Source organism: Phymastichus coffea, unplaced genomic scaffold, assembly GCF_024137745.1.
Source record: "Phymastichus coffea isolate CEN01 unplaced genomic scaffold, Cenicafe_Pcof_1.1 PCOF00038, whole genome shotgun sequence".
In the NCBI taxonomy this organism is placed as follows: domain Eukaryota; kingdom Metazoa; phylum Arthropoda; class Insecta; order Hymenoptera; family Eulophidae; genus Phymastichus; species Phymastichus coffea.
Genome location: NW_026706849.1, coordinates 1,042,501 through 1,068,263, shown reverse-complemented (window position 1 = coordinate 1,068,263; position 25,763 = coordinate 1,042,501). Strand labels below are relative to the sequence as shown.

Here is a 25,763-nt window from a genome sequence, read left to right as displayed (position 1 = left end):
ATGTACATCAGTTTTTTATATCTCAAAAAATTGGCTTCGATTGCGTCATAAAAAAGGCTACAGCGGAGAAAATACAACAGTGAAAATAACGTGATTCCGCCGTTTTTTTAATGTGCTTAAATGTACAGTTAAAAAAATTTTTTTCCAACGAAGGAATACAAATTTATTTTATCTTTTACCCATGCCTACTCTCAATAAGTGAAAACCTTTTTTTAATAATTAAATAAATCAAAAAACTCTCTTTTTTTCAACTGATAATGTTTATTCTTTCACAGCTAAAAGATAATTTAATAATATTCGTTGCAAAGAGAGAAATCAAAATCGTTAATCATTAAATCATTTAGTACTAAACAAAGGTTAATTTTATTCCAAACATCCAACATCCATGGATCCATATGTTTACTTCTCCTTGTATGTATTCTTGTCTTTTATCGTCCTTTTAGGCAGTGGTAAGACCTTGCTGCTCTGAACAAATTGTCCGTGCTTGTGGCTTAGAATTTTCAATCTCGCACTTGACGTAATATTTCTTTCGATTCCTAATTTTTATCGCGATAATACCTACCAGTAGTTAAAAACAAAATGTATACAATTTCTCCAATGGAACAATTATAGCGAAAAAAGGAACTTTGCTATTTAGTGCAAAGCAGCAGATATTAAATGAATGACTCTTAAATATTTTCTGCTAATACAAACAATAACCATTTAGTTTCCCGTCTACTCACACCAATTGGCAACGGTTCAGAAAAAAAGTTTGTGAATAGAATGGCTATAGTAAAAAAGATACAGTGAAAAAAGATGCAACTTTGCAAAAAAAACCGCAAAAAACTTTTTCAACAATGGTATTTTAAACAAATTTCTTTTCAATCAATTCTATGAATAAAACGACTGTAGCTATTGAAAACTCACGTGCATATACATACACATATATACAGAAAGCAAGACAACATTCTGTATTTGAACTTTTTATGATGCCTAATACGTAAATACATAAACATAGTGATAACCAAAATATACATGAGTATAGATACAGAAAAATATAAAATAAATATGTATGAAGCCTCTATATATTAACCAATTTTAACAAAATTCTGTACTTTATTAGTTATTAACTACGAAAAATTGGTTGTATTGAACATTTCTTAAATTTCTGGAAATTGTCAATTTATTTAATATTGAAAATTAATGTATTTCACTGATATGGATTTCAGTTACCAAAGCCATATCTTTGGAACATTATTTTTACTTTTATGTTTTTAAATAATCCAGTTATAAAAAGCTTATTTTTTAAATCAAACTGATACTAATAGCAAATAAAGAACACGTACAAGTGATTTGTTATCATGAACTGTCTTTTTGGACGCTTCGCTAAGCAGATCGGTAAGGATACAACAGTTTTCCTTAGACGCCAAGAGAAACATTGCTCGAGGTTTTAGTAAAGAAGACAATACAATCAAACTAAATACTCTCTAAGATGGAACATTTCATTCGGTGAAATATAAGATTTCAGCACATCAGTTAACGCAGTTTATTGCAGATAATCGATCGGTATTTTGATACAATGGCATTCAATATTCGATAAATTTTATAACATTTTTAATGTACTTTTACATAAAAATATAGAAGAATCTTTAAGAATATTTTATTGGGAATATTAAAGCAATGGCAACTGCCAATACTTGTACATTTCTTACAGTAGAATTTCCTTGGTTTAATTAGCTATTTGCTATAAATTTGTAATATATCCATAAAACTATTAATTATAAAGTATATTAGATCAATATATAACTGTTAAACAATTATTATCATAGCAAATTTAATTTATATGTAAACGTATTAAATAGAATGGCAAACTATTAGAATAGTTATATGTATAGTTGACATTACTTGCGGACATTTTATATTTTATATTTATAAAATTGTCATTATCTCTATTTGACAATAATTTTTTGTCTGATTTTAATTAAAGACAGATAAATTCTTGGCTTTAACACTATCTACCAAACATACTCGAGTAAATTAAACCAAAAATCAACAAACTTCTTGGAACTCATCGCAAAACAATAAAAATTAAAATATTGCTCAACGTAATTCATGAAAATCACGTATATGCAAACAAAGAAACATGCTTGCACAATGGCTTTTCGCATCGCATATTTTTCCGCGACGAGGCCAATGCTGAGTATGAATGTACGTATTAAAATATTAAAAGTTGTTAACTTTAACAACATTGAGACTCCGCTTATGGACATGTATACCCAAAAAATAAATCGTATAATAAATGAGAACTTACAACTTGAAATAATAAACAACTTTTCCAACCAAACTATAAGAGAAATTTTAATGTTTATAAATTGATTAAGATTGTTATTGGATCAAAAAAGTTTTTTTAACTTTTATAGATTTTTCTTATAAACTATGCACATATTGTTTTCTTACAGTAATATAGCGACTCATATAATAATTATGACAATAGACTAAATTAAATATAAAATCTTATTTTGCAAAATTTCGTAGTATATATAGTTGAAAATGCAGACGTCAAGATTTAAGATAGACCTAGAGCAAAAATTAAGTAGTAGTAATTTGTTTTGTAAAGACATTGATTACAAGTTAATCATGTTCTCAAATATTGTTTCATCCCTCAAATAAACGACTTACGTAACTCGCTGTAAGATCGTTCCTAGGTTACAAACCTTACGATGTCATTGTAAATAAAGAGCCTAAAAAATAAGACAGATAATGATGATTGAATTATGAAAAGTATTAGGATAGAATAATAAACGAAAAAGAGAAAAAATTCTATGCAAGAAATATGGGGAAAAATTGCAATATGTGCTAAATAAAAATATTATTAAATTAACAACAAACCACACTAAGGAAAAACTTTTATTAGATCATTAAAATACATTCATGAAAAAGAACAATAATAAGTCTTCTTTTTGTACACCATTTACAATTTAGCAAAATGTTATTATACGCATGTCACTAGTGCATTATTAAATAACTTATAATCGCATAACAATACAACACTATCATAATAATACTAAATAAAAAAGTATATCAAATATTCTTGATAGAAGAAAGTTAAACATATCAAACCCTGTTAAATGTTGTTAATCAATAAGTTAGTTTTCTGATGAAGACATTGTCCTGCAGATTTATCAGCACATTTTAAGAACACACAAGACAATTAAATTAAATTTAAGAGCTTTTAGACAATTTAAGCACTCTTTAACAATTATATATTATTTGTTTTTTTATTGCAAAAAAAATCATAAATTTCCTTTAATACGATGGCAATAACCAATAACGTTAATAGCATTGAGTATATGAATAGTCGTAAATGTTTACATACTTTTACGCACCAGAAGATTCTATTAAGTTACCGGCAAATCAGTGATTCAAACATGCAATACTTACTTCATTAGTATTTACATATTTAACGTAACAGATTTAATTTCTAGACAATGGAACCCGCAATGTTAAAAAATTTTCTTATGAAAGACGTGGTTTACTAATTTTTTTCAATTGTGTTCTATTTTTTACTGCGTACACGTAAAAATTTAGGTGTTTTATTCTACTTTGAAATACTCCAGTAATAAGTATGTATATAAATTAATTCATTAAAATAGTTGCCAAAATTTTTGAATTCCAGTGTATGTATTTAATGATATGCATGTAATTATTTTCAAGTAAATGGTCTCTCTCTCTCTCTCTCTCTCTCTCTCTCTCTCTCTCTCCAGACACTGTATTAAAGTAAATGTACTGGAATCATTATCTTTTTAAAAAATTACAATTAAATTACAAGTATACTATTAAATTTCTCTGTGAACATTTTTCTAAATATACTATTTCAATAAGTCAAAGTAGTAACAAACTGTAACATTATCTCTTTTACTCTGTATTTCAATTCAAAATCATTTTTCAACTGCATTCAAAATATATGATTGAAACAATACTACAGGCAAGTCGATTTTATACATGCATAATCTTTAATTATTGTTTTATGCTTAACCCTTAACTGCTATGTGGGGTAGATTTACCCCAGACAATTTTTAACATTAAATAAAATTTTTTTTTTTTTTTTCAACAATTTTTTTCAGTGTGTATAACATTAAAAGCTGTTAACCTGAATATTTTTTTTGTAGTAAAAGGTTTGAAATATACTAGAAAAAATTTTCATAGCAAAATATCTAAAATTCTCTGATTTATTTGATGTTTTTCGGGCTGGGGTAGATTTACCCCACAGAGCAGTTACGTGACCAAAATGAGGTGTGCAAGTTAAAGGTTAATTGCATAATTTTTTTCACGTCATCATATTTTAAATTATCACAATTCTTTTTATCATTAAAATAGTATATCATATGCATAAGCAATATATAATATTCGATTGAAGTTAAAAGAAGCAACATATTCCAAGCATGTATATCAGACAAAATATCACGCAAACAACTACGCATAGTACGTGAGAAACAGATGAAAAATTTTCAAAACAGGAAAAACGAAGTAATTAATATCGAAACATGAAACGTGAATAAACCACAAATCTGACTGTTGTAATTAAATTGAAAATCGTCATCATGAATAAGGAAGAAAAAAAGCAGCATATAAAAAAAGTCGAGTTCAGGAAGAAAGCACAACGAGCAGCGACACCAATCCGAACATGTCGTTCGCGCCTCGAATCGTGTACCTGGCCTCGGTATTGGCCTTTGTATTCTGTATCTACGAATGTAATGCATTGGTCGCTAGTGATTGTAATAATAATAATAATAGTTTTATGCCCGTTTACGTAAAACTGATTTCAAAATCATCGTTATCTTCCTGTTTGCGCGACAACTGGGAAAATGAGGAACCTGAAACGAACACTATGGTAAAAGCCTTCTCAATATAATTGATTATCCAAATGGTAGAATATCATCAGGAGTAAACTTTATTGACAGTACGTATACATGCCTTCACTGACCTCGTCTGGATCTGGCTCTGCTGGTTCTGGTTCTTCGGGATCCGGCTGCGGACCAGCTCCGGCTACAGCAGTTTCAGCTGGCTACGGACCGAGTCCGTCTGTACCAGCATCAGCTCCGATTATCTATAAACTAGTCCAGGCTCCAGCTGTTCATAGACCTGTCTCAGCTCCGGTTACTTGCGGACAAGCTCAGGCTTCGGTTGCCAACGAATCAGCTCCGACTCCGACTTCGGTTACTTACGGACAAGGTCAGGCTCCGGCTTCGATTACCTACGTACTTACCCCAGCTTCGGCTGTCAACGGACAAGGTCAGGCTCCAGATGCCTGTGATCCTCCACCTCCTTCTCCATCAGTGTACACACCCCCTACACCAGCACCAGTTTATACTCCACAGCCGCCACCACCAACATGCGTAATCCAACCTCCATCACCATCTCCTTCTCCTCCATCACCTCCGGCCAATGCTCCATCACCACCACCAGCATACATTCCACCACCACCACCAGCATACATTCCACAACCACCGCCAGCTTACGCTCCATCACCACCGCCAGCTTACGCTATACCATCTCCACTGTCGGTATACATCGCACCGCCCACACCTCCAGTTTACACTCCATCACCATCGCCGGCGCCATCACCAGTATATACCTATTCAGCACCAGCATCATCAGTTTACACACCTCCATCCCCACCACCAACTTGCTCTAAGACCGTACAACGACCATTTATGTTCATCACTCCATTTGCATCATCAAAAAAGTAACCTGCCCCGAAACATTCGAAAATTATTGTGCCAGCGACTTGTCAAATCCACGCAGTCGGCAAGTCGGAATGCGGATGTAACAAGTATTAAGCGCTTTGAAAGAAAACTTGAATCTTCGTTACATCCAATGTTCATTGTAAAATAGCAACATTTGACATGAATAAATCAAAGAGCATCATAAATACCAAAAACCAAAAGGCGAGTGATACAGAATTGCAAGATAATATTATGTTAATGTTTACCAAAATCGAAATTTGTATTAAGTAAATAAATAATAAGTTAATTCAATATATTTCTTATCTTTCTATTCAATGTCATATCCCAAAATTGGAATTTATATAACTTAAGTTAAAGAAAAGAAAAGGAACAAGCACAGAATTTTTATTGGTAATACAGAATAAAATAATTATTTAAATAAATTTTAAATGATATTCATAGCACATTTTTTTATGATGCAGTAATAAAACTGCATTACAAATAACAATTTTCCGTAATTCAACTGAATACCTAAAATCGGATGAAATAAGATTTATTTTCTAAAGTGATAATTGCTAACAAATAAAATTGAATATTGAAGACTTTTTTACAGCTGTTACTTTTTGTTAACTTTTTTACAGTTTTTACAGCAGTAAGCAATTAAATAGATGAGCACTTGGAAGGATAGGATATCCTTTTACCGTTACGATTGGAAAAAGATTTTGAGAGTACTCAAGCGAAGATAAATTACTGTAGATGGCTGTCAATAATTTATTATCAAATATTCTTTATTTTCTCAGTAAAGTTAAACTCTTTAATGACCCTATTTTATCAATATAATAAAGGCTATAGTTTTATATACTTCATGAAAAAAACTATATCCTTGTTAGATAGATAATAGATATGTTGCTTATGTAAATATATATTAAGCGCGTGATGCGATGAAATCTGCAAAATAAACATATTTGAGATGACGCCCGAGTCGTCCTTCAGACCAAAGAAATCGGCAGGAAACTTGCGTAAAACGATGGTGGTTACGAGGTGGGTGCCGGGCAGTTAGGAGTTTGAATGCGTTTAATTTGGTCATATCTAATATAATATAACGAAACATAAAAGAAGATTATGTGCTTTGTTTCATAAATCTTATTTTTATTTGGCGATGGGATTTTTTTAATAATTCAAGTTTTTGACACACGTACATGTGTAATTAAATACTCTAATATTTAACAAAAATGTTCATATAACATTCCATACGAAAAGATGACCATGATTTAGAATAATGAAAATGTGCACGACAGAATCTTAGTCAAATTGATGTTGTTTCGTGAACTTGACTTTGCTATATAATTTGTTATATCAAAATTTTATATTTTTATTAAATAATGTCATTCGAACTTGTTTCTAAATCTCGCGCATGAATTTTCACTAGTAAAATACGTGTTACGTAAGATAGTCTAATTGTCCTTACCTTAAAAATTATCAAAACGAACACCAAACAATAAAATCCTGATGTTTTCTCAAAATACACCACATAACAGACAACATTGAATTCTGTTATTGAAACCAGAGAATCTTTAAATAATTTAATTATGATTGATTAATTAAAAATGATATCTTCTTTAAAATATGTAGATTGTTTGTCATCGAGATCAATCGATATCAAAAACTATCACATCCTCTCAGGGTCTGCAATAGCATGCAAGTGTTCTAATGAAAATTAATAATCTACAGCAATGAAAGAATGACTGTTTATCAAGGTATTTTAATTACTACTTATAATTCAAATTAAATTATAATCTCTTAAATGAAAAAAATGGCAATAAATGAGATTCACGTGTGCTGTATAATTTGTGCAGCATCCTTGTAAATGCATGTTGTGCTCACCTATCTAAAATATAGGAAAACGTGTTTTAATTTTAAGTTACAAATAAAAAAATAGAAACAATCATAGTATTTGAGTTTTTTATTTTCTTTCACTCTCGTCGTTTTTACATTCTCTTCACACTAACTTCTACGTGTTTTAGAAAATTATCAAATTTTTACAGTCGTCTTGTATGTATACGAGTACATAAATTTTCTTTATCGTCGTCAAACTGTTTTATCGTTTCTTTTAAGAAAAATATAAACAAGTTTCCACTTTATAAATGTATTAATAGCAGATTACAAGCATTTTACAAAAAACAATTTTTTTCTTTTGTCTATCGCTATGAAACCAACTGTATGACGAAATCGTATATTTTTCATAAAGAGAAAGCTTTCACCATCCGAAGAATTGATTTGTTGAAATTGGACAATAGAAAAACAACCGGATACTCGATAAACAAAAGTCACGACGCCGCCCAACGTAGTTTTTCTTAAAATATTTTGGTTCGAACCGTCACTACCTATCGCTTGCCTTGCACTGTACTCATAAGAAAGCAAATAATTCTGCATATGATATATTCGTTGATGGACGTGGTATGTACTGAGAAAATTCGTTCGATGGGGAGGGGGTGGTACGCGCATTCGCGCAACTGCAATGTGAATATATGTTTACCTGCAATGATTCCATTTTTTTGTAGATTATGTCATTTTTTTAAATTGTTTTGTTAACCTGTTGCATCTGTTTAAACACTATTTCGCTACGATGGACTACTGTTATGAATTCTACGCTACTCTGTATTTTAATGTAATGCATTGTATGAACGGCGTACTTTATCTGTATGTGCTTAACGTAGGCACACGCAACCTATTTTAAAAAGCAGCTGCTGGGCTCTCGCTCACTTTGTTGCTTCTGTTACTGGGGCTCGAGCGCACGATCCGCCGCACACGACTTTTAGACACCTTTTTCGACATTTCTTTGTACTGTTGCGAGTGACTCTGACGAATCGCAAAGTTGCTCGGATATTCAACTTCTACACACTTGATTGCAGCTTTTTCTCGACCTTCCTCGAAATGTACATGTACTTGTATACAAGCGAGACCCGAAAGAAAAAGCGAAGCGCGACAGACGGCGCCTTTTCTGCTCAATATCCACTGATAGGGCTCGAAACAAAAGTGCATTGTCCGGAGGTCTCGAGTGAGAGGGAAAGAGAAGGCGACAGAAAACACGAAACGAGCCTCACGCCGGCCGATTTAGCGTAATCCGGGGGCAAAGCGCGCGCATGATCGAGCGTTTAACAATGAGATCGCGGCCGCTTTTCGTTTTCCTTTCCATCGCGCGTAGGTGCAGGCGGTTCGGGCGGCCAGGCTCTCGCCAATCGCCAACGGCTTGCTACGTTGCTGTTTCTGCTGGCTCTTTTCCCTTCGCAAATATGGAAAATCAAAACACACGTCCGCGACTACACGCCGAGCGACTCGCATTCAATGGAAAAACCGAGGGCTTACGAAAACAATTATAATCGGCCTTATTTCTGCATATAAGGAGACAGACATGTGCTGTGTGTGATCATCGTACGTGAACGAATTCACAGACTGGCTATAAACTGTGACTGCGTGGGGGAGCCTTTCCACGCTCGACTTTTATTATGTTTTATCCATTTTTTTTTCTTTATATCTTTTCATTTATTTATAGTGTACCTGCGCTGATTTACGGGTAATAATTGTAATTAATTAATTGATAATCATTTGCCTCGACTTGGCCAACCCCTCGTATAGTCAGATAGCGACGCGCTTCACATTATCAGACAATCACGGCTCATCTTTTACTTCCCGACCCCGTGGCTTTAAAAATCTTAGACATCAACATACATTCACTTTTATAATAATAAATTGTTATTAGAAACCTATTTTTTTTAACCTACTATGTATTTAATATAAATTTATTCGCACTCCTTCATCCTCTCTTTATCATATATCTTTATCGCATTAATTTAGCTTTTTTTCTGTGTTTTTACTTGATCCTTTCCTTATGCACTTGTTTTATTTCTATTTACAACTTTTTCGACAATTCATTTGTCCTCCTTATCATTATCTCGATATTTATATATTTATATAAATATTTATATTTTATATATATAGCATACATCGTTGGTTGACAAATAACAATATTCGTCAGTTTTGTTTGTAAACAGGTGGTTTTCTCTTCCATTAACATTGGTTTTCCTGCATAGACACTTTTTTATTTATTTGTTAGTAGACGCAAAGGTCTTTGGCGAACCTGATTTGTAACTGCAGCTAGCGTAGATGTGGGCTGTGTCGGCTGATTGGATTTGCAATACAATTATATCACTTTCTTTACTTGCCCTTCAGAGCCTCTCTCTCACGAGTTTAGATTTTTTCAAACGTCCTTTTAACATTAACAAAACCATCAAGTGTTGGCTGCCTCTGTTTCTCTTCATTCGACGGAGAGAAAAAAGATTGACAATTACAGAGAATTATTAATAACTTTTAAGAATGCCATATGTCCAAATTGGCCATTGCATGCTTTAGTTCTAATAATCTTTGCAATACTTCGTGCAGCGAGGACTCGATTGACACACACTCGGGCAAACAAATTTGCTTGGAATCTCATCTCGCACACGTCGTATCGAAAAATCAAGTTTGAATACGAGAAAGTGATTTCAGCCTCGTGCGGCCTCTTCACCCTCGCTTAGCTCAGGCGCAAATGTCCACGTGAGGCTCAAATTACATTATCGCACTAGTATCGAAATGTACTACAAACGAATAATTATTATAGTAACAATATATGGATTCGAATAATTATATGAACGTGCCCACATCTGCTCTAAGCTTATTGCACATGTGATATTGTTGATTTGAAAAATCGACGAAGCAGGATTTGTATAAATCAGTTACAGATGTACGCTTGAAACATACAACAATAACAAAAAGTGCTTTATTATAATGGTAGATTGGAAAATTCCATTGACAAAACAAAATAACAAACTAAACTTATATCCAAATATGTACATTTATACTCTTTTATTGGAAAAATTATTCAACTATGTTTCACAAAAATTATTTTACTTTGCAGTACGATATCATTAACTGCATGAAATTTAAGAATATTAAGTAAAGTATGTCGAGTCAAAAATAAATCTCAAGTTTCGATATAAAAACAGGCTATACGTTAAAGATTTACATACTTATAAACACCCAACTAAAAGCTTGAAATGGCATAGACACAAGAACTAAAACTATATAGAATATATACAATACTATCTGAGCTACTTAGAGTATATTGATAACATTAACAATTTAAAAAAATTGGAAAAATTTTTAAATTCTTAAATAAAGTTGAACTTTCTTCGTTTGGAAAAATTTCGGCAATTAATATAAAAAACTGATTTACTTGCATATTCTTCAACGTTAGTTCATTGATAAATTATACTTGGACGGTTTGAACTGTATTGTTAATTTGACAGCGCAGAGGCAGTCAGAATTTCTATCATAGAATACTTTAGCATAGTTACATTTTACAATCTGGAACTAGTAAAGAATATTTTTCATACAAGAAAAATAGAAATTGATAATCTTTGCAATTTTCAATTGTAGGCCCTGAAATAAAGAGAGTCAATCACAAGTGGCATGCGGGATAACAAAATAAAATAAATGGCTGTGAAGAAAAAATAAAACAACTAAAAAATAATTTTAAATAAGAATTTTATAATTTCATACGTAATAATGCTACATATTTTACAATTTTTATGTACATATAAAAATTATTTTCTAATAGTAAAGTAAATGTAAAATAATTTTTATACATCCTAGATAAAAATCGTAAAAGGATTTGCGCTAATATTAATTGGCGCAAGACAGTCAGTTGTTCATTAAAAATTGAAGACACCTCGAACGATCAAACGGTCTTATCGATATTACATGGTTTCAAACAAACGTGAATATGAGAGCTGCTGTACTATTACAGTTGATGTGATACGAGTCTGATACAGAAAAATGGTAAACAGTATATATTGTAAACGGTAAAGTATTGTTGCACACAGATTATATATTGCCTTATATTGCGTATTGAGTAAAGATCGCTCGGGTGTGTTGGTGTATATATGAGCACGGTTCACAAGTTAAAAAATGTTTTTCTTTGCTTTGTTTTACGTACAAAAAAAAAGAACTGTAGAATAAATTAGAAGATTCGTATGCTGAGGTTGAGGTCTAGGAAATCTGAATGAAAACGACAGTTGCGTCGTGTGACATACGTTGGCGAGATTATTAAAAAATGCCTCGTCGATTTTTCATGTAGTATAAAAACAATAATAACGGAGCAGGCTCATTGCTTTGGACGCGCCCCCTCCATTTCGCAATTTATTCGCTATTAAATTTGACATTTTACTAATAATAATCATAGAATATCGAGTAAATATCCGTAGTGTCATAATTATTGTAGATAATAAATATAATACAAATCTATAGATAGGTGTCTCGGTATAATACAGCTATGGTACAAATGTATTGGGTAGCACACCCGCATTCACTCTCGCTTGAACTCGCACGCCTATAATTTCATACACCCGGTTCGCTCGTCTATTTCTGTCTTTCGCATTTTTTTTCTCGCGTCACATGGTTCATCATTGTCCAACATGCATACAAATTCGCACAACGATACGTGCATATTCGCGCTAAATAGTAATTTAAAAATAAAACAGAAAGTTTCAACACAAAGTCGAAAAGAAAAAGACATATTGCGAAATTGACAGTCACTTGGATTTCGTAATTTATTCTGGCGGCGCGCGGCCTGCGGGTACACACACTCGTCAGTTCAAATTCGTTCGAGTATATAATTTCGCAGCACTGATGCGACAGTGTGTGTATGCCTGTGTGTGACTTGACAAAGGCAAATAGTTATACATAGTTCGTCGATAAAACCCGAACTGCCTCCCCGTATAGCAGACCGCCACTGCTCCATTAGGAATAATATGATTATTTTTATTCGTCTTAATAATCTTGTTCGCTTATTTACACAAACATGGGGAGAGAGAGGCGCGCTAATTTTTCGCCTAAAGCTCGCGTGAATACGATGGCGCATTGATTCGTATGGAACAACGCTCTTTTTTCCCTAACAATCGCTTTACTTCTTTCATTATTTTCAAGGCGTGCGCTGCGTGTCGCTCAATCGAATCGCTTTTCTTGCGAGCCTAGAGGAACCAAATAACGTGGCAAATGTGTGCGGGTGTGTGTGTGTATGTCGGTGTATAATCTGAGCGAGTGTCGTTTTGGCGAGAACAACTTGCAAGCGATTCGATTATACGCGGCGACGACGAAGAGACGCCGACTAGTGGTCCAAATTGGTTATTTCTCAGCTATCGTGACAATGCGAGCTTAAATGCACATGATCATCGCGACAACGGGTGCAGGCACAAAGAGGCACAGCTCTATGAGGCTTGCTCTTCGGTGGCTTTGCGCTCGCGGGATAGAAGAAATAATAAAAAGTTTCAAAAGGAAACAAAGGAGACGACTATATGTGTACGAATATATAGCAATATGTAGCATACACAGGATACAACACACGACTAACAATCGCTGCTCCATTCGCTGCCGGCGGAGTACAGTGATAACAGTGGGCGTGAATACTCGTGTTAACAGTAAATATGGCGTGCCGCGTTGATCACTCACTCAGTCTCGCTCGCTTATGAGAACGCTATGGCGCACCTCTCTCTCACTCTCTCGCTCTTTCTCTCCCTCTCTCTCTCTCTCTCTCTCTCTTTCTCTCGCTCTTTCTCTCCCTCTCTCTCTCTCTCTCTCTCTCTCTCTCTCTCTCTCTCTCTCTCTCTCTCAATCTCGCGCTTGTTCGCTCTCTTTTCTCTTGGAGAAGCTCCGACGCGAGGAAGTGCGCTCGGACTACATAAATTCCTTTCCGGCTAGCGGGAAACGAATTGCGAACGTAGGATTACAATCACAGAAGAAGGGGTTTTACTTTTTCGTTTTGTTAATTCTTGTTGTTGTGGCTGTTGTTGTTGTAGTTGTTACTGCTGCTGTTGATGTCGCATGTTAATCTCTGTTGCTGCTCGTCGTCGGCCGATTGTTTGCTCTCAGGGGACTAATGCGGGAGTCGCTTCACCGGAGCAGCAGTGCGCCGCACAGCAGCGCCAACGTCCACGCGATTTGCTGCTGCGAGCGTTGCAGCGTGCTGGCCGAGGCGCCGTTGTACGTCAGCTCCTCGTTCTTTACCACTTCGTTCGGGTGGTCCGAATACTCCTCTGCAATAACGAAATCACGCATGCATTAGTATTCCGCGGTCAGTGGCGGCGGGCTTATGAATTATTGATGTATATGCGCGGACACTTCGCCGAATCGACGTGAACACTGCCGAACGCGCAACGCGACGACACCCCGCCCGAGAGAGCCAACTCTTCATCGTCGTTTTTACGCGACAGAGGCAGAAGCAATAGAAAGCTGGCTGCACTGGGTATATGCGATGTATAGGGAAGGGTTTCGGCAAGCGACCGAGAGCCGTAGGCGACTGCGACGCAGGACACTCGCTTTCCGTTGAGCGGAGAAACCCGATCGCCTGCTCGCGAGCTCTCCTTTCTATTATCAGCAGCGCCCGATCGTTCGCCGGCGAACGTCAAATTACTAGGTGACGAGCGTGACGCACGCACGAGACTCTGATTCCACTTTGGGGAACAGATGGCGGCCGTCGCCCCGTCGCCCCGTCGCCCCGTCGCCCAACGGAAAACTATAACGGAGAACGAGGGAGGACAAGAAAAAATACGTAGACTCACGGCGTGGCCCGCGCAGCCGTGCGCGTGCGTGCGTCTGCGCGTCATTAAAAACGATGATAAGGGCATTCGCAGCGCAGCGAGAACTTTGATTACTAGCCGAAAGGGGCGGGCAGTCGGCCGAGCGTTGCCCGTGAAAGGAAGCTTTTCCCGCGCCACGACGACGAGCCCGTTCGCCGGGCGCCACACCACGGCGCTGCGCCCGAGCCAATGTCACGCCTAGTGCCGAAACCGACGAAGGATCGCGTGCATTCGTACACAGGTGCGCGCGGTAACGAGCGATGATGAAGCGCAAGCGAAGTGGCTCTGCTCTATCTCTCTCTCTCTCTCTCTCGCTCTCTGTTCTGCAATCGTCTGCTTCCCGTGTCAATGGTAGCTCTCACCGTGGCGGCGCGAGGACGCAACTTTCGCGGCGTACAACGCACTCGCCAGTTTTATTCCGCAATTAGAGAGTTCCGAGAAGGGCGACGGCAGCAGTGGCGGCGGCGAGCTCATAATTCCCATTCGCGGAGATAAAGAGCGGCCGGCGCGCGATAAGGAAAGTGATGAAAAGACGAGAGAGAGAGAGAGAAAAAGTAGGAACAAGAAACAAAGAGATAACGAGCGCACGCGCTTTTTCGGCCGGCGCAGTAGGAGAGAGAAAAGCACTCTGCCGCGCATGACTTGCACCCGAGGGCATAAAGCGAGTGTGCTGCGATCGCGCTACGCAGATAAGTGACTGCGAGAGCGCGTCTGCTGCTGTTTACAGCGCTGCTTTTGGAAAGAACAACAGTCCGGCTTCGTCAACTCCTCTTCTTGCCTCTTCCGACAAAGAGAGAGAGAGAGAGAGAGAGAGAGAGAAAGAGAGAGACGCGCGACCAATCTGCCGCAAAAAGTGTTGCTCGCAGAAAATTAACTGCACGCAGAACTGAATGACTCGCGGCTTTCATTCAATCCGATCTTTTTCAATTAATTCTTAGGTAGATTAATTACTGGCCGCTCGGCTATGCTATTCCCTACCTTCCCTTCCCTCGGTGATTGCTGTTCGAAGCAGCGCTTATACGCACCGCATCCCCCTGTGAGAAATCCCGAAGACGATTCTCACACCACACGAGCGTACCGAACGCGCATTTATCAATTCACAACGGTCGAGCGCGCAATCATCGTAATAACTTGATCGCCAAACGGAGCCCAGTTTTGTATCAAGATATACGTACTGTTCTTCTTCTTCTGGGTGATGGAGGTCTTGGGTGGCTGCGACGCAGGCGGCTGGTAGACCGGCGGCTGCGGCTGCTGGTGCGGATAGTTGGGGAACATCGGCGGCGGCTGAGGCACGTGAATGGTCGGTACGTGATCGGTTGGCGGCTGCTGCGGCTGACCCGAGTGTCCGTGCACGTTGCTCGGGTAGTAGCGATCGCTGCCCTTGTAAACCGACGGCGGGATCGCTGGCACCATCGGCTCTCGGCCGACGTTGATGCCGTTGCCCATTCCGTTGACGATCGACGTGCTCGTCGAGCTGCTGCTGCTACTGCTGCTGCTGCTCACTGTGCTACTCGTCACGGTGATCGCTGAGAAACACAAACCATTGCTTATTTTTCTTTTCTGCGCCTTGCCATTATCTTTTTTTTTCTGTTTCTTAAGACTATTTTCACTGATTACATTGAAGAGAGAATTCTCAGTACTCAAAATCTTATACTGAACATTTGCTTCGTTATTCATCGCAACAGCCCACATCGCATGTTTGCTATATGATTAAAAATATTTGTTAGTGCGTATAAAATCGCAATCCACATTATGGAGGCGAAGCCCGAAATCGTTTCAAGTCCCTTTGTCGGAGGAAAATAATTATCGTCGGACATAGCTGATGCGCGAGATAATAAAGAAAAGCGTCAATACAAAAAGACATTAAAATGGTGCGGCCGAGAGGAGCGCGTATATATCAATATACGGCGAGGAAGGCGTGTGTCGAAAGAACGAAAGGGCGGGTGAAAAAAAACCGAGAGGCATGTAAGTGTGAGGACTAGCAAGGTGCTTCATAAAAATCCTCAGCTGTGCGTATAAAAATGAGAGAGCGTGTGTAGGAACGGCATTAGATGATTTCGTCAAACGAAACCGCGGAACGAGGCTTTCGCTTTCTCGTTAGGGATAATAGAAGAAGGCGGCGTCTCGAATCGAGGCGAGTGGATTTCGCGCCGAGTCACGCCGAGGGCGAGGATGAAAATAAAAGAAAAAAGAAGAGAGAGAGAGAGAGAGAGAGAGAGGAGCGAACGGATTTGGTTGATGGGAGGAAAAGAAGGAGGAGACGCAGGTGTGTGTATGTGTGTGCGGGTTTTTTTCAAAAGGGTCTCGCGCCCGCGCGCTACTTGGTTATTTGATCGATGAAACTGGCTTCTCGTTTATTGCGAATTACCGCGCGGCAAAAGCGGGACGCGTCAAGCAAACGACCAAGAGATTGGAAGTAATTAAAGCACTCACAGTTGTTGCGAGAGGTGGCTGGGTAGGATGACGAGTCGGTGGCCTCGTTGTTGCAGCAGACCTTGAATACGACCTTCATGTTGTGGGTGGTGCACCGTCCGCCGATGCGCCTGTGCAAGTCGTCCTTTGACGAAGTGCTGATGAAGTAGTAGTCACGGCCGGGATGGAACTCCAAGCCACCGGGCTGCGGCGTGAACGGCCTGAACGTTATCGTGAAGTACATCGTTTTAAAGGGCTTGTCGCAGATCGCTATGACCCGCGGACTCGGATTCGTTATCCGACACGTCTCGTACTCCTCCTTCGATACCTGCGTTCAACGACAAAACTTTTAGGTCAAACACACTTTATATGGTGACAATTGTCGTGACGACAAAAGGCGCACACGCGATTGGTAGTTCAAATATTTGGAATGTTTTTGAGGAGCGGCGTCGTTCCATCGCAGCGTAAAAAACTCGTCGTCGGCAGTATAAGTATGCATACTATCTCAAGATTCCGCGGACACAACAACCAGACATGTAAATGGGGGAACGGGGGGAGGGCGATTACTAAAGCTCTCTCTCAGGAGGCTTGCGCGACACGTGTTTTCGGGACGGCATATATAGCGTGTGCTTTAACTTTGGTTTTTTTATTGTGGTTTGCGGCTAATTTATAGGCGAGCGCGGGAGCAGCTGTCTAAACAGTGCGCGTTCTTTTTTCGTAGTGCGCGTCGTCGGCCGTTGCGCGCCGAGGAATTAAAAAACGAGCGCGGATACGTTCCATTAATTTGGCCCCGCCGACGACGAAAACGACGACGACTCGCGCTCTCTCTCTCTCTCGCCCATCGATACGCAGCAGCGCGCGGGCTTTACTTTTGCGTCACGCTGTCGCAGCCTCGTAAATGCGCACGGTCTCGTCGTTTCTCCAGAGAGCGGGCAAGAAGAGAGTTTTACGGCGTCGTCGCGCGGCAGCGAGAAAATGGATCGCGGTCCGCGCTGATTTGAGAACAACGCATAGCGCGAGAGCTGCAGAACTCGGTCTCGTCTCGCGCGTTATTTCCATTCTATTCTATACCGACTGGAGATCTCGCGTTTGTTTGCGTCAATGTCGGCGCTGTATCTCGCGCGCGGGATGCGTAAATTAGAATGGAATTGTCAGCGAGAGCAAAAATGTTTAGTCTCCGAGCTTCCGAGGGGAAACGAAATGAGGCTTGATAGGTGTACACGCAAGATCAAAGGAAAGCGACTTACTAGGGCTATTCGCTATATATACGAAGGGACTCCGAGGTGGCCATACGGCTGCATATAGTGTATATACTTACGTTGTAAATAATGTACTTCTCCGCTTCGTCATCGTACGTGCCCGGCTGGTACACCGGACAAATTATATTCACTTGATCGTACTCGAACGCCGCGTTGTTCTTGTTCACGTCTATTATGTGGTCCGTATTGTCTATTCGAAATCTGAAACACAAATGCAAAGCATAGCGTTAATGTCGAGCTACTTGTCCGACAAGGGCACCTTATTACGAAACGCATGGCTTATCACTGACAGCTGAAATTTTCGCGCACACACGTATAAGAAGCTACCATGATATTCCCAAGCGAGGAGCAAGTCGTCGAGATGCTCCGAGTGGATAATGCGATTGGCGATGCGAGGGCGCACGGGTCAAGGATGCAAGCAGCTCTTTCGGTCTTCACCGAAAAATCCTTGCCGCGCTTATTTTCCAATGTGTGATTATCATAAGACGCTCTCTCTCTCTCTCTCTCTCTCTCTCTCTCTCTCTCTCTCTCTCTCTCTCTCTCTCTCTCTCTCTCTCTCTCTCTCTCTCTCTCTCTCTCTCTGCTGCCTGCCCATTGTAGTGTAGCTCTGTTGCGAGTAAATTATAACGCTGCAGCAGACAGAGAACGCAGCCTTGGCGCACTCGGTCGGAGAGAGAAAAAGAGAGAGAAACAAAAAGAGGATAAAAAAGTCGAGCGGACTTTCGAGTATTCCCATAATGCACAGCCAATATTTACGGGCCGAAGGAAATACTAGTAAAAATATGAGAGAGAGAGAGAGAGAGAGAGAGAGAGAGACAAGTCGGAGAAAAAGAGAGAGAGAGATAGAGGAATAAGCTGCGGGGCGTAGGGGTCCACGCGGCGGCCAGGAGTATATATTCGAAAAAGGACCAAATAAAAGAAACGGAGAAAGAAGTCAGGAAGAGTAAATAAGAAAAAAAGAGCGAGAGAGGTAAGGAGGAATGAATAAGGTTCAGGGTGAGAAAGGAAGAAAGGAGTGTGCGCGCGAGAGAGAGAGAGAGCTGCTATAACCCATAACCGGTTCCTCTCTCTCTCTCTCTCTCTCTCTCTCTCTCGCTGTATATACTGCGTATTAAGCCGCCGCGAGCGGGAGGAGGTGCCGCCGCCTGCACAATACGAAAAATAACTCGGACCTATTTCATCTCACTCTCCCTATCTCGGTGCAAGCAAGTGACCCTCGGGTATATGTTGCGCGACATTGGTCATACCGATTTTCGGGACTTGACCCTTACGCGCAGATCGCCAAGCTCTCTCGCTTTCATGCGCAAGAGAATAAAGGCACGGGGCGAAAAAGAAGTCAACGAGCGACGCACAGCTCGGGCAATCTTCGGCCGGCGGAGTGGGCGTGCAAGAGCGGAGAAATTGGAAGGCCCATCGGGGCCGGTCCCCTGCGCGAATTAACCTGCGCGCCGATAATATCCGCGCACTCGTCAAGACGCCCCCACGGCGCGCTCCTCTGCTTCCTTTTTTCTTTTCTTTTTTTTTTCGTTTAAAGGCCGTACGCGCACGATCAATAGACAGCCGAGGGCCTTCTCCTTCTTCTTCTCTAGCATCATATGATCGCTATTATATATCTCGAGCGAGACAGAGCACACAATGATTCACCGAGAGCGCGAGGATAGAATTCAGCCTGGCCGAAATATCTTAATAATTGACGCACGCATACATATAAGCGCAGACTTTGTTGAAAAGACTCGTCAGGGAAATCGTACAGATCTTGCTAGAGAGAGGTTTCAACTTGGATGCCTCGGGGCCGAATCCGATGATCTGGGAACAAAGGCCATCGGGGCTGCCCCTCACTCTCTCTTCCTTTTTTGTCTTCTTCTTCGTTCGAATTTCTTTCAAGGGCCGCGCGTTTAGGTCATTAGGATCCAACGAACCGGATGAAACTGCGCACACCTGCCCTCAAAAATCGCCATTTAAAACTGATAACCAAGACGTTTATATGTACACTTGGTAGGCAACGAACGTCAGTCGATAATTAAAATAATTCAACGTCGAGCCGATTACATCGCCGACCTAATTTTCTCAAAATCTCGAGCAAGGAGGCACTGGGCAATAGTATGCAAGCGAATCAAGAGCCGCGGGGGCTTAAGGAAAAAAGGGCCGTTCTCCCACGTCCCTTGAAATGAAAAAGAAAAGATAAACAAATAAAATAATCCGGTCCGGTCATTATCGAAAAAGGGCCTTTCGTGCAGCGAGCGGCTCCGCAATGCCAGCCGAGAAAGACTGAGATAGAGAGGCTTGATATGGGCCAAAAATCGATGTGTGGGTGGGGGGTGCAAGATAAATACACGGGGCGGCCTGCGCCGAGGAGCCGACGATGCGCGATAAGAAAGTTTCGCAGCGGCTCCAGCGCTGCAACAACGAGCGACCAAGCAAAAAAACAGAAGAGTTAAATTATTACGCCGCCGGCTGCTCAACTCGTCCTCTCGTCATCTCCCTCCCTCTCGCGCGCGCGTGCGATAGTCTTCTCGAATAAGCCGGCGCGAATGATCGATTCCATCTGTTTTATGGATTCTCACTGGGGCGCAAGGCGAGAAAAAAGACAGAGGGAGAGAGAGAGAGAGAGACAGTGGGCAAAGAATCGATTGGCCGTGTAACTAATTGGCACGACCAAATACCAATTGAATGCTCATCGAGTGACATAGACACTAACAGCGCGCATCCTTTGTCGAGCTATCGTCGCTGCAGAGACAAAAGATCGAGCGAGCGAACGGGTCTAGAAATAGGAGATACGCTGCTTTCTTCGCAAGCCGACGAGGGGAAGATGCGCGCGCGTACGTTTAAGCTAAAAAGAATAAGCATGAGCACGTGCACGAGAGGGACAGGCCTGAAGATACCGCGCCACGGCCAAAACGAAAGGCCAAGTATCAAAAGGGATCGAGTCCGACGACTCGAAGCGTGTATTCGCTTTTCTTTTCCCTCCACATAATACCCTCTTTGGTTGCTCGAGCGCTCGCGACTTTTGTGTATATATAACTGTCAATTGGGGACAGCGTCACTCTTTGTTCATTACTGCTGCCGAGCATGCATTAAAAACACGGCCGAGTAATATTTGCTTTGTCGATGCGTTTATTTCCTTGATTGCGATAGATTGCTTTATTTTATATATCGCGGCCGAGTGCAATTCGGATTGTACCAATTCGATTGAAGGGAACAACTTTTTGGGATCAACTGCTAACTACTTTTTCCAAGGTGCCGAGAAAAATAATGAGCACTTCTGCGGAGAATTGCATTAATCATTAATACACGTTCTTTTTAAAAGCACTGTCGAGTTATTCATAACTTTGCGGCGGATTAAAAGTCACACTGCAAATAAATGACGGTGAAAAGAATTTGAAGAGGAGGACGACCTCGTTTTGCAAATGAAAAATAAATTCAATCAAAAAATATGACGGCGCATCCATCAAGCAGCTCGCGGTGGAGGGAGAGAGGCACGAAAGTTTGTAACGAAAGTTCAATCGGCTGGCGCGAGCGCGCAAACTCGTAAATAATGGCTATCCGATAGAAGCTTTTTCGAAATGAATAACGACGTGTCCCTTCGCGGAAACACGTTTAGAGCTTGGCGCGAGAAAAGAAGCGAAGAGAGTCAGAGAGGCGCAGCGAAGCGAGCAAGTGGCGAGACGAAAAAGGCTCACTTAGCGGCGAGCGACGCGCAGAGGACACATTCTGGCAGCGCATATCAAAGTGTCTCGGGCGGCGCTTTGAGCGTTCCGCCTGTGCGCCCCGACGTTTCTTGCCAATTACGGCCTAGTCCGCAACGGCAGACGCGCGCGCGCGCGCGCGCGCCTTTGCCGAAACCGATCGCCCGGGCCCGATCGATCCCCGTTACTTCCGCGCTTACGCGATCGCGGAGCAAACGGTCGGTCAACGCATCGGCGTCGCGGCTATTAAAAGCTCGCGCTCGCGAGGCGTGGGACGCGCAGCGCCGGAGAGAAAGAGCAGCAGATACGACACGCGTGTGGCGCGACGCGACTATGTATAGCGAGCAGGGAGCGCGCGGCCAAGTGTCAAGAGCTCGCTGCTCGAGATCAGAGAACTCCATCCGCCAGCGCACCGCCAGCACACCGCCAGCGATGCAACGTACGTATATATAGCTCGCGGGCGCGCGCGACGCCGCAGCCAGGTGCACTCAGCCTTTGCCCCAGACCTGATTTCCGAGACCAGCGTGCCAATTAGCATGCGAATGCCTCGCCACGCACTCGCGCTCCGACTTACATCAATTTATTCATAGCCAAGTTCTTTCGATGCGAGACCGCAATTGTTTCCCTTGTGTGTGCGCCACTTGGCTCCGGTAGCGACCTATACAGAGCAGCAGATTGAAAGGGAGGACACAGGGCGCGCCGAGGGGAGAGAAAAACACCGAGAAGCAGCACGCGAGATAGCCGGGCGCGAGGCCGGCCGACAGGAAGGAGGCGCTCAAAGGACGAACGAAGCCCTTCTTGCCCGCGACCGTCGGTGCGGACACACCTGTCCCCTTTGCTCTGCGCTGGCCTACCAGCGACCTTTTCGAGCTCCGAGCGGGACGCGCGTCGACGCGAGCCCACGCACCCGAAGGTTGATACTCTTGCGAAAAACGCAACTCGCGCCCAGCGGCTACTGCGCTGGTGGTGCTCAAGGCCGCTCACCTGCAGCGCGCGCGAGGGAGAGCAGTTTTAGGCTCGTAAGCCGAGACAACGTGGCGGCCGGGTGTATTTTATTCTGGGCTTTTCCTCGTGAAACCAGTGCGGAGCCTGGGAGGAAAAGCAGAGTAACACGAAACCACTGCTGCAGACGCGCGTCTGCTTTTCTTCGAGCCCACGGCCGAGCACATGTCGACGTCAATCTTTCTCTCGTGTCGGGGAGGAAAGAAATTTGAAAAATTTTTTCCAAGACGCCCTCCTAGAATAGAGAGCGAGAGAGATGAAGATCACGCTTCTCGGGCTTTGTCTCGGTTGTTTATCGGCCGACAGTTTCAGGTCGAGTGCCTCTCTCCGACTCGCGTGACCTGGACGCGTGTCATCCTCGCCGATAAATTCGCGTTTGCACGATCGGCCCCCGCGGATCACCGTAAACTAACCCACTTGCCTAGAAACGGCGCGCGCGCGCGCTCGAACGCCGAGCAGTTAACCGTTAGTCTCGCGTTAGAGCGCCGGGCCGCGCCGATTTTTCTGGCTGTCCTTCACGCGGCAGCAGCGAACACCGACGATCCGAGGAAAAACCGGCGTAGCGCGCCCGGCCCCAGCGTTTCGGGATCCCCAAGGTAAACGCGCGCGAGGCTCGACCCCCTTTTGTCGGTTCATATACCTGCGAGCTCTCCATTATGAACTAGTCGAGGCCACTTGGTTGACAAAAGCGCGAGCGCGACCTTTTTCCCGGTATCCAAAGCCATGGTCCTTGAGAAAAGCGTCTTATAGCCACTCAAGAGGAAACGCGATTCAGAATGCGTCAGATTTTCGCTTGGCCGCCCGTATGTTGTGTGGAGGTGACAATGGGCCCCCTCTCTCTCTCTCTCTCTCTCTCTCTCTCTCTCTCTCTCTCTCTGTTAATCTAACTCTTCTCGGAGCTGGTTCATTGTGCCGGGCGCTCTCCCGATGAATCCTGCCGTCGCGCGCGGCCGCTACTTTGTCCTCCTTCTCGAGAGGGTGTCGCATCATTTCTCGTCCCTCTTGACAAATCGATGTATGTATACATATGGATATATATGGGAACGTTACTCTCCGAGAAACGAGCTTCTTCTTAAAAACGAAATGGATGATTATTATCTCGGAGAATGCAGTAATATTGTCATCGCAGTCCGGCCGGCAGGTAACGGGCAGCGCTCAGCGAATCAGCTCTTCCCGAGCGGGCGCAATTAGAAATTCAATTAAAAGACGCGCGTGGCCGAGCGGCTCGATCCAGGAGAACAGTGAACGAGCCGAAAAGATCCAGCCGAGAAGTTCCCATGCAGCGATACTCATCGGTAATTTCCAAAGCTCCTCTCTCTCTCCCGCTCGTTATAAAACGCGTCACTTAATCATATTCATAAAAGATCCAGTTATTGATACTCGGTGCCTGGGCAAGTGGCCTGCCACCGCCGAAATTGCGCCCGACGAAAAGTATTTGGTTAGAGACGCGCGCGCGTACCCCGGGCCGAGCACGGCTCCCTCTCTTTTGCAATCTGCAGCAACAATCTGCGGAGGATGCGCGCGGCCCAGAAGAAAGAAACGAACGACCGGGGGATTGAGTTCTTAAAGGGACGAAGAAGGCTTGTCCCGACGGGCATGAATGAATCGACGATCGCGCGCGCGCGCGACTTCATTCGTCATCGAGCGCGACCACACCGCGCTCGCGCTCTCGTACTCGTCATTAGGCCGACTTTCGACAATGCAGTGTCCGGACTCTTCTTTCTTCGCGGCAGAGAAGGCTTATGCGCGCGGCATTAATCTTACCTCTCTCTCTCTCTCTCTCGGAACATTCGGAGAATCCAATTCGTTTTTTTTTTTTCTTTCTTTTCGAGTCGTCGCACATCCCCGAAACGTACGCATGCTATATAGTCGCGTGTATGAATCGAGCGTGTAATCGATTATGAAATGCTCTCGGTGCGGATAAAGGTGTGTCATTAGCGCTTTTTTTTTTGCCTTTTTTTGCGACTTATCCTCGTCGCACCGGCTAAAATTCGCTTTTTTCTTACGCTCCGGCGCTCGACTCTCGGCAGCCACTTAATTAGACCGTGTCAGCGCTCTCGCGCGCGAGAAAGCGGGCATTTTTCAACCGTTAATCGTAGCTCCGGTAATGAGAGCAAAAAATGAAAAAAAGAGTATCAACGCCTCGCTCGCTCGGAATTAAAGTCCCTTTGGAAATGAGCGAGCCAGGCGTACGATGTAGCTACGAGTCGAAAATCGCTTTTCATGAAGGGAGGTGCGCTCGCGCGCGCGCGCGCGCGCGAGAGAGAGAGGCACAACGGGGCGGAGGCACGGCGACCAGCTGGCAACGACGGTCGCACGGGGTTGCATCTGCCTTCCTTTCCCAGCCCGAACAGCGAGTACGTATACCGAGCGTGCACACACACTCCCCACTTACCGTCGTCGAGGCGTTACCTGCCTGCCTGCCTGCTTACTTGCGCGCACACGCTCGGCGCGGTCCACACGCCGCGGCTGCGAGCCGAGCGCGCAAGAGCAATCTACAGGGCCTCTTAAGTCGCTTATTCTCTCTCTCTCTCTTTGGTCGGAATGGCTTTCCCCTCCGAGGATGCCGCCGCAGCCTGCGCTTTGTTATTCCTTCGGACATGTGCCAGGAAGGGACGAGAGTATGGGCCGAAGGAGGAGGGACACTGAATGACCGTACGACTCGTTTCAGCCCAGAAAACTGATTCCCTTTTCCCTTCAAAAGGACAGACAACCGACTGCCGCTGCTCTCCTCTCCTCGCGATCGCCGTTGTGTGTGCGCGTGTACATGCACTGCTCTGTGCTGCGGGAGAGGAGCCCCCGTCTTTGTATTCACCGTCGACTCCACGCGTTTTCTTCGTCTTTCGCTCGCTCGCGGCCTTTATATTATACAACGCAACAGCGCCTCGCGCGGGGGAGAATGCTACGGCCGCTATTTCTTTCCTGGAGGCGTTACGCAAACCAAAAATAGATTCCATTCGAAGATTTCATCAAACAGATTTCCTCGGCGCACTCTAACCATTGACTCGTTTCTCGGGGATTCGAAAC

The 25,763-nt window shown here is 42.7% G+C and overlaps 2 protein-coding genes across 2 annotated transcripts in view; one reads left to right on the top strand and one right to left on the bottom strand.

The window, feature by feature from the left end:
• The first annotated feature begins 4,721 nt into the window (after nucleotides 1–4,721).
• Nucleotides 4,722–5,964, top strand: LOC131663768 (uncharacterized). The gene is made up of 2 exons (XM_058934381.1): nucleotides 4,722–4,870; nucleotides 4,941–5,964. The coding sequence occupies exons 1-2, from the start codon at nucleotides 4,778–4,780 to the stop codon at nucleotides 5,727–5,729; spliced, it is 882 nt and encodes a 293-aa protein (XP_058790364.1). The 5' UTR covers nucleotides 4,722–4,777; the 3' UTR covers nucleotides 5,730–5,964.
• A 3,649-nt stretch (nucleotides 5,965–9,613) lies between these two features.
• LOC131663678 (ephrin-B2) overlaps nucleotides 9,614–25,763 on the bottom strand; it is a 27,493-nt gene continuing 11,343 nt past the window's right edge. Inside the window, exons 2-5 of the mRNA XM_058934210.1 lie at nucleotides 18,108–18,249; nucleotides 16,811–17,117; nucleotides 15,553–15,903; nucleotides 9,614–13,834 (exon numbers count right to left, since the gene is read on the bottom strand). Of these exons, the coding sequence (XP_058790193.1) occupies nucleotides 13,692–13,834; nucleotides 15,553–15,903; nucleotides 16,811–17,117; nucleotides 18,108–18,249 (943 nt within the window). The 3' untranslated portion in view covers nucleotides 9,614–13,691. The remainder of the gene's footprint in view (nucleotides 13,835–15,552; nucleotides 15,904–16,810; nucleotides 17,118–18,107; nucleotides 18,250–25,763) is intronic.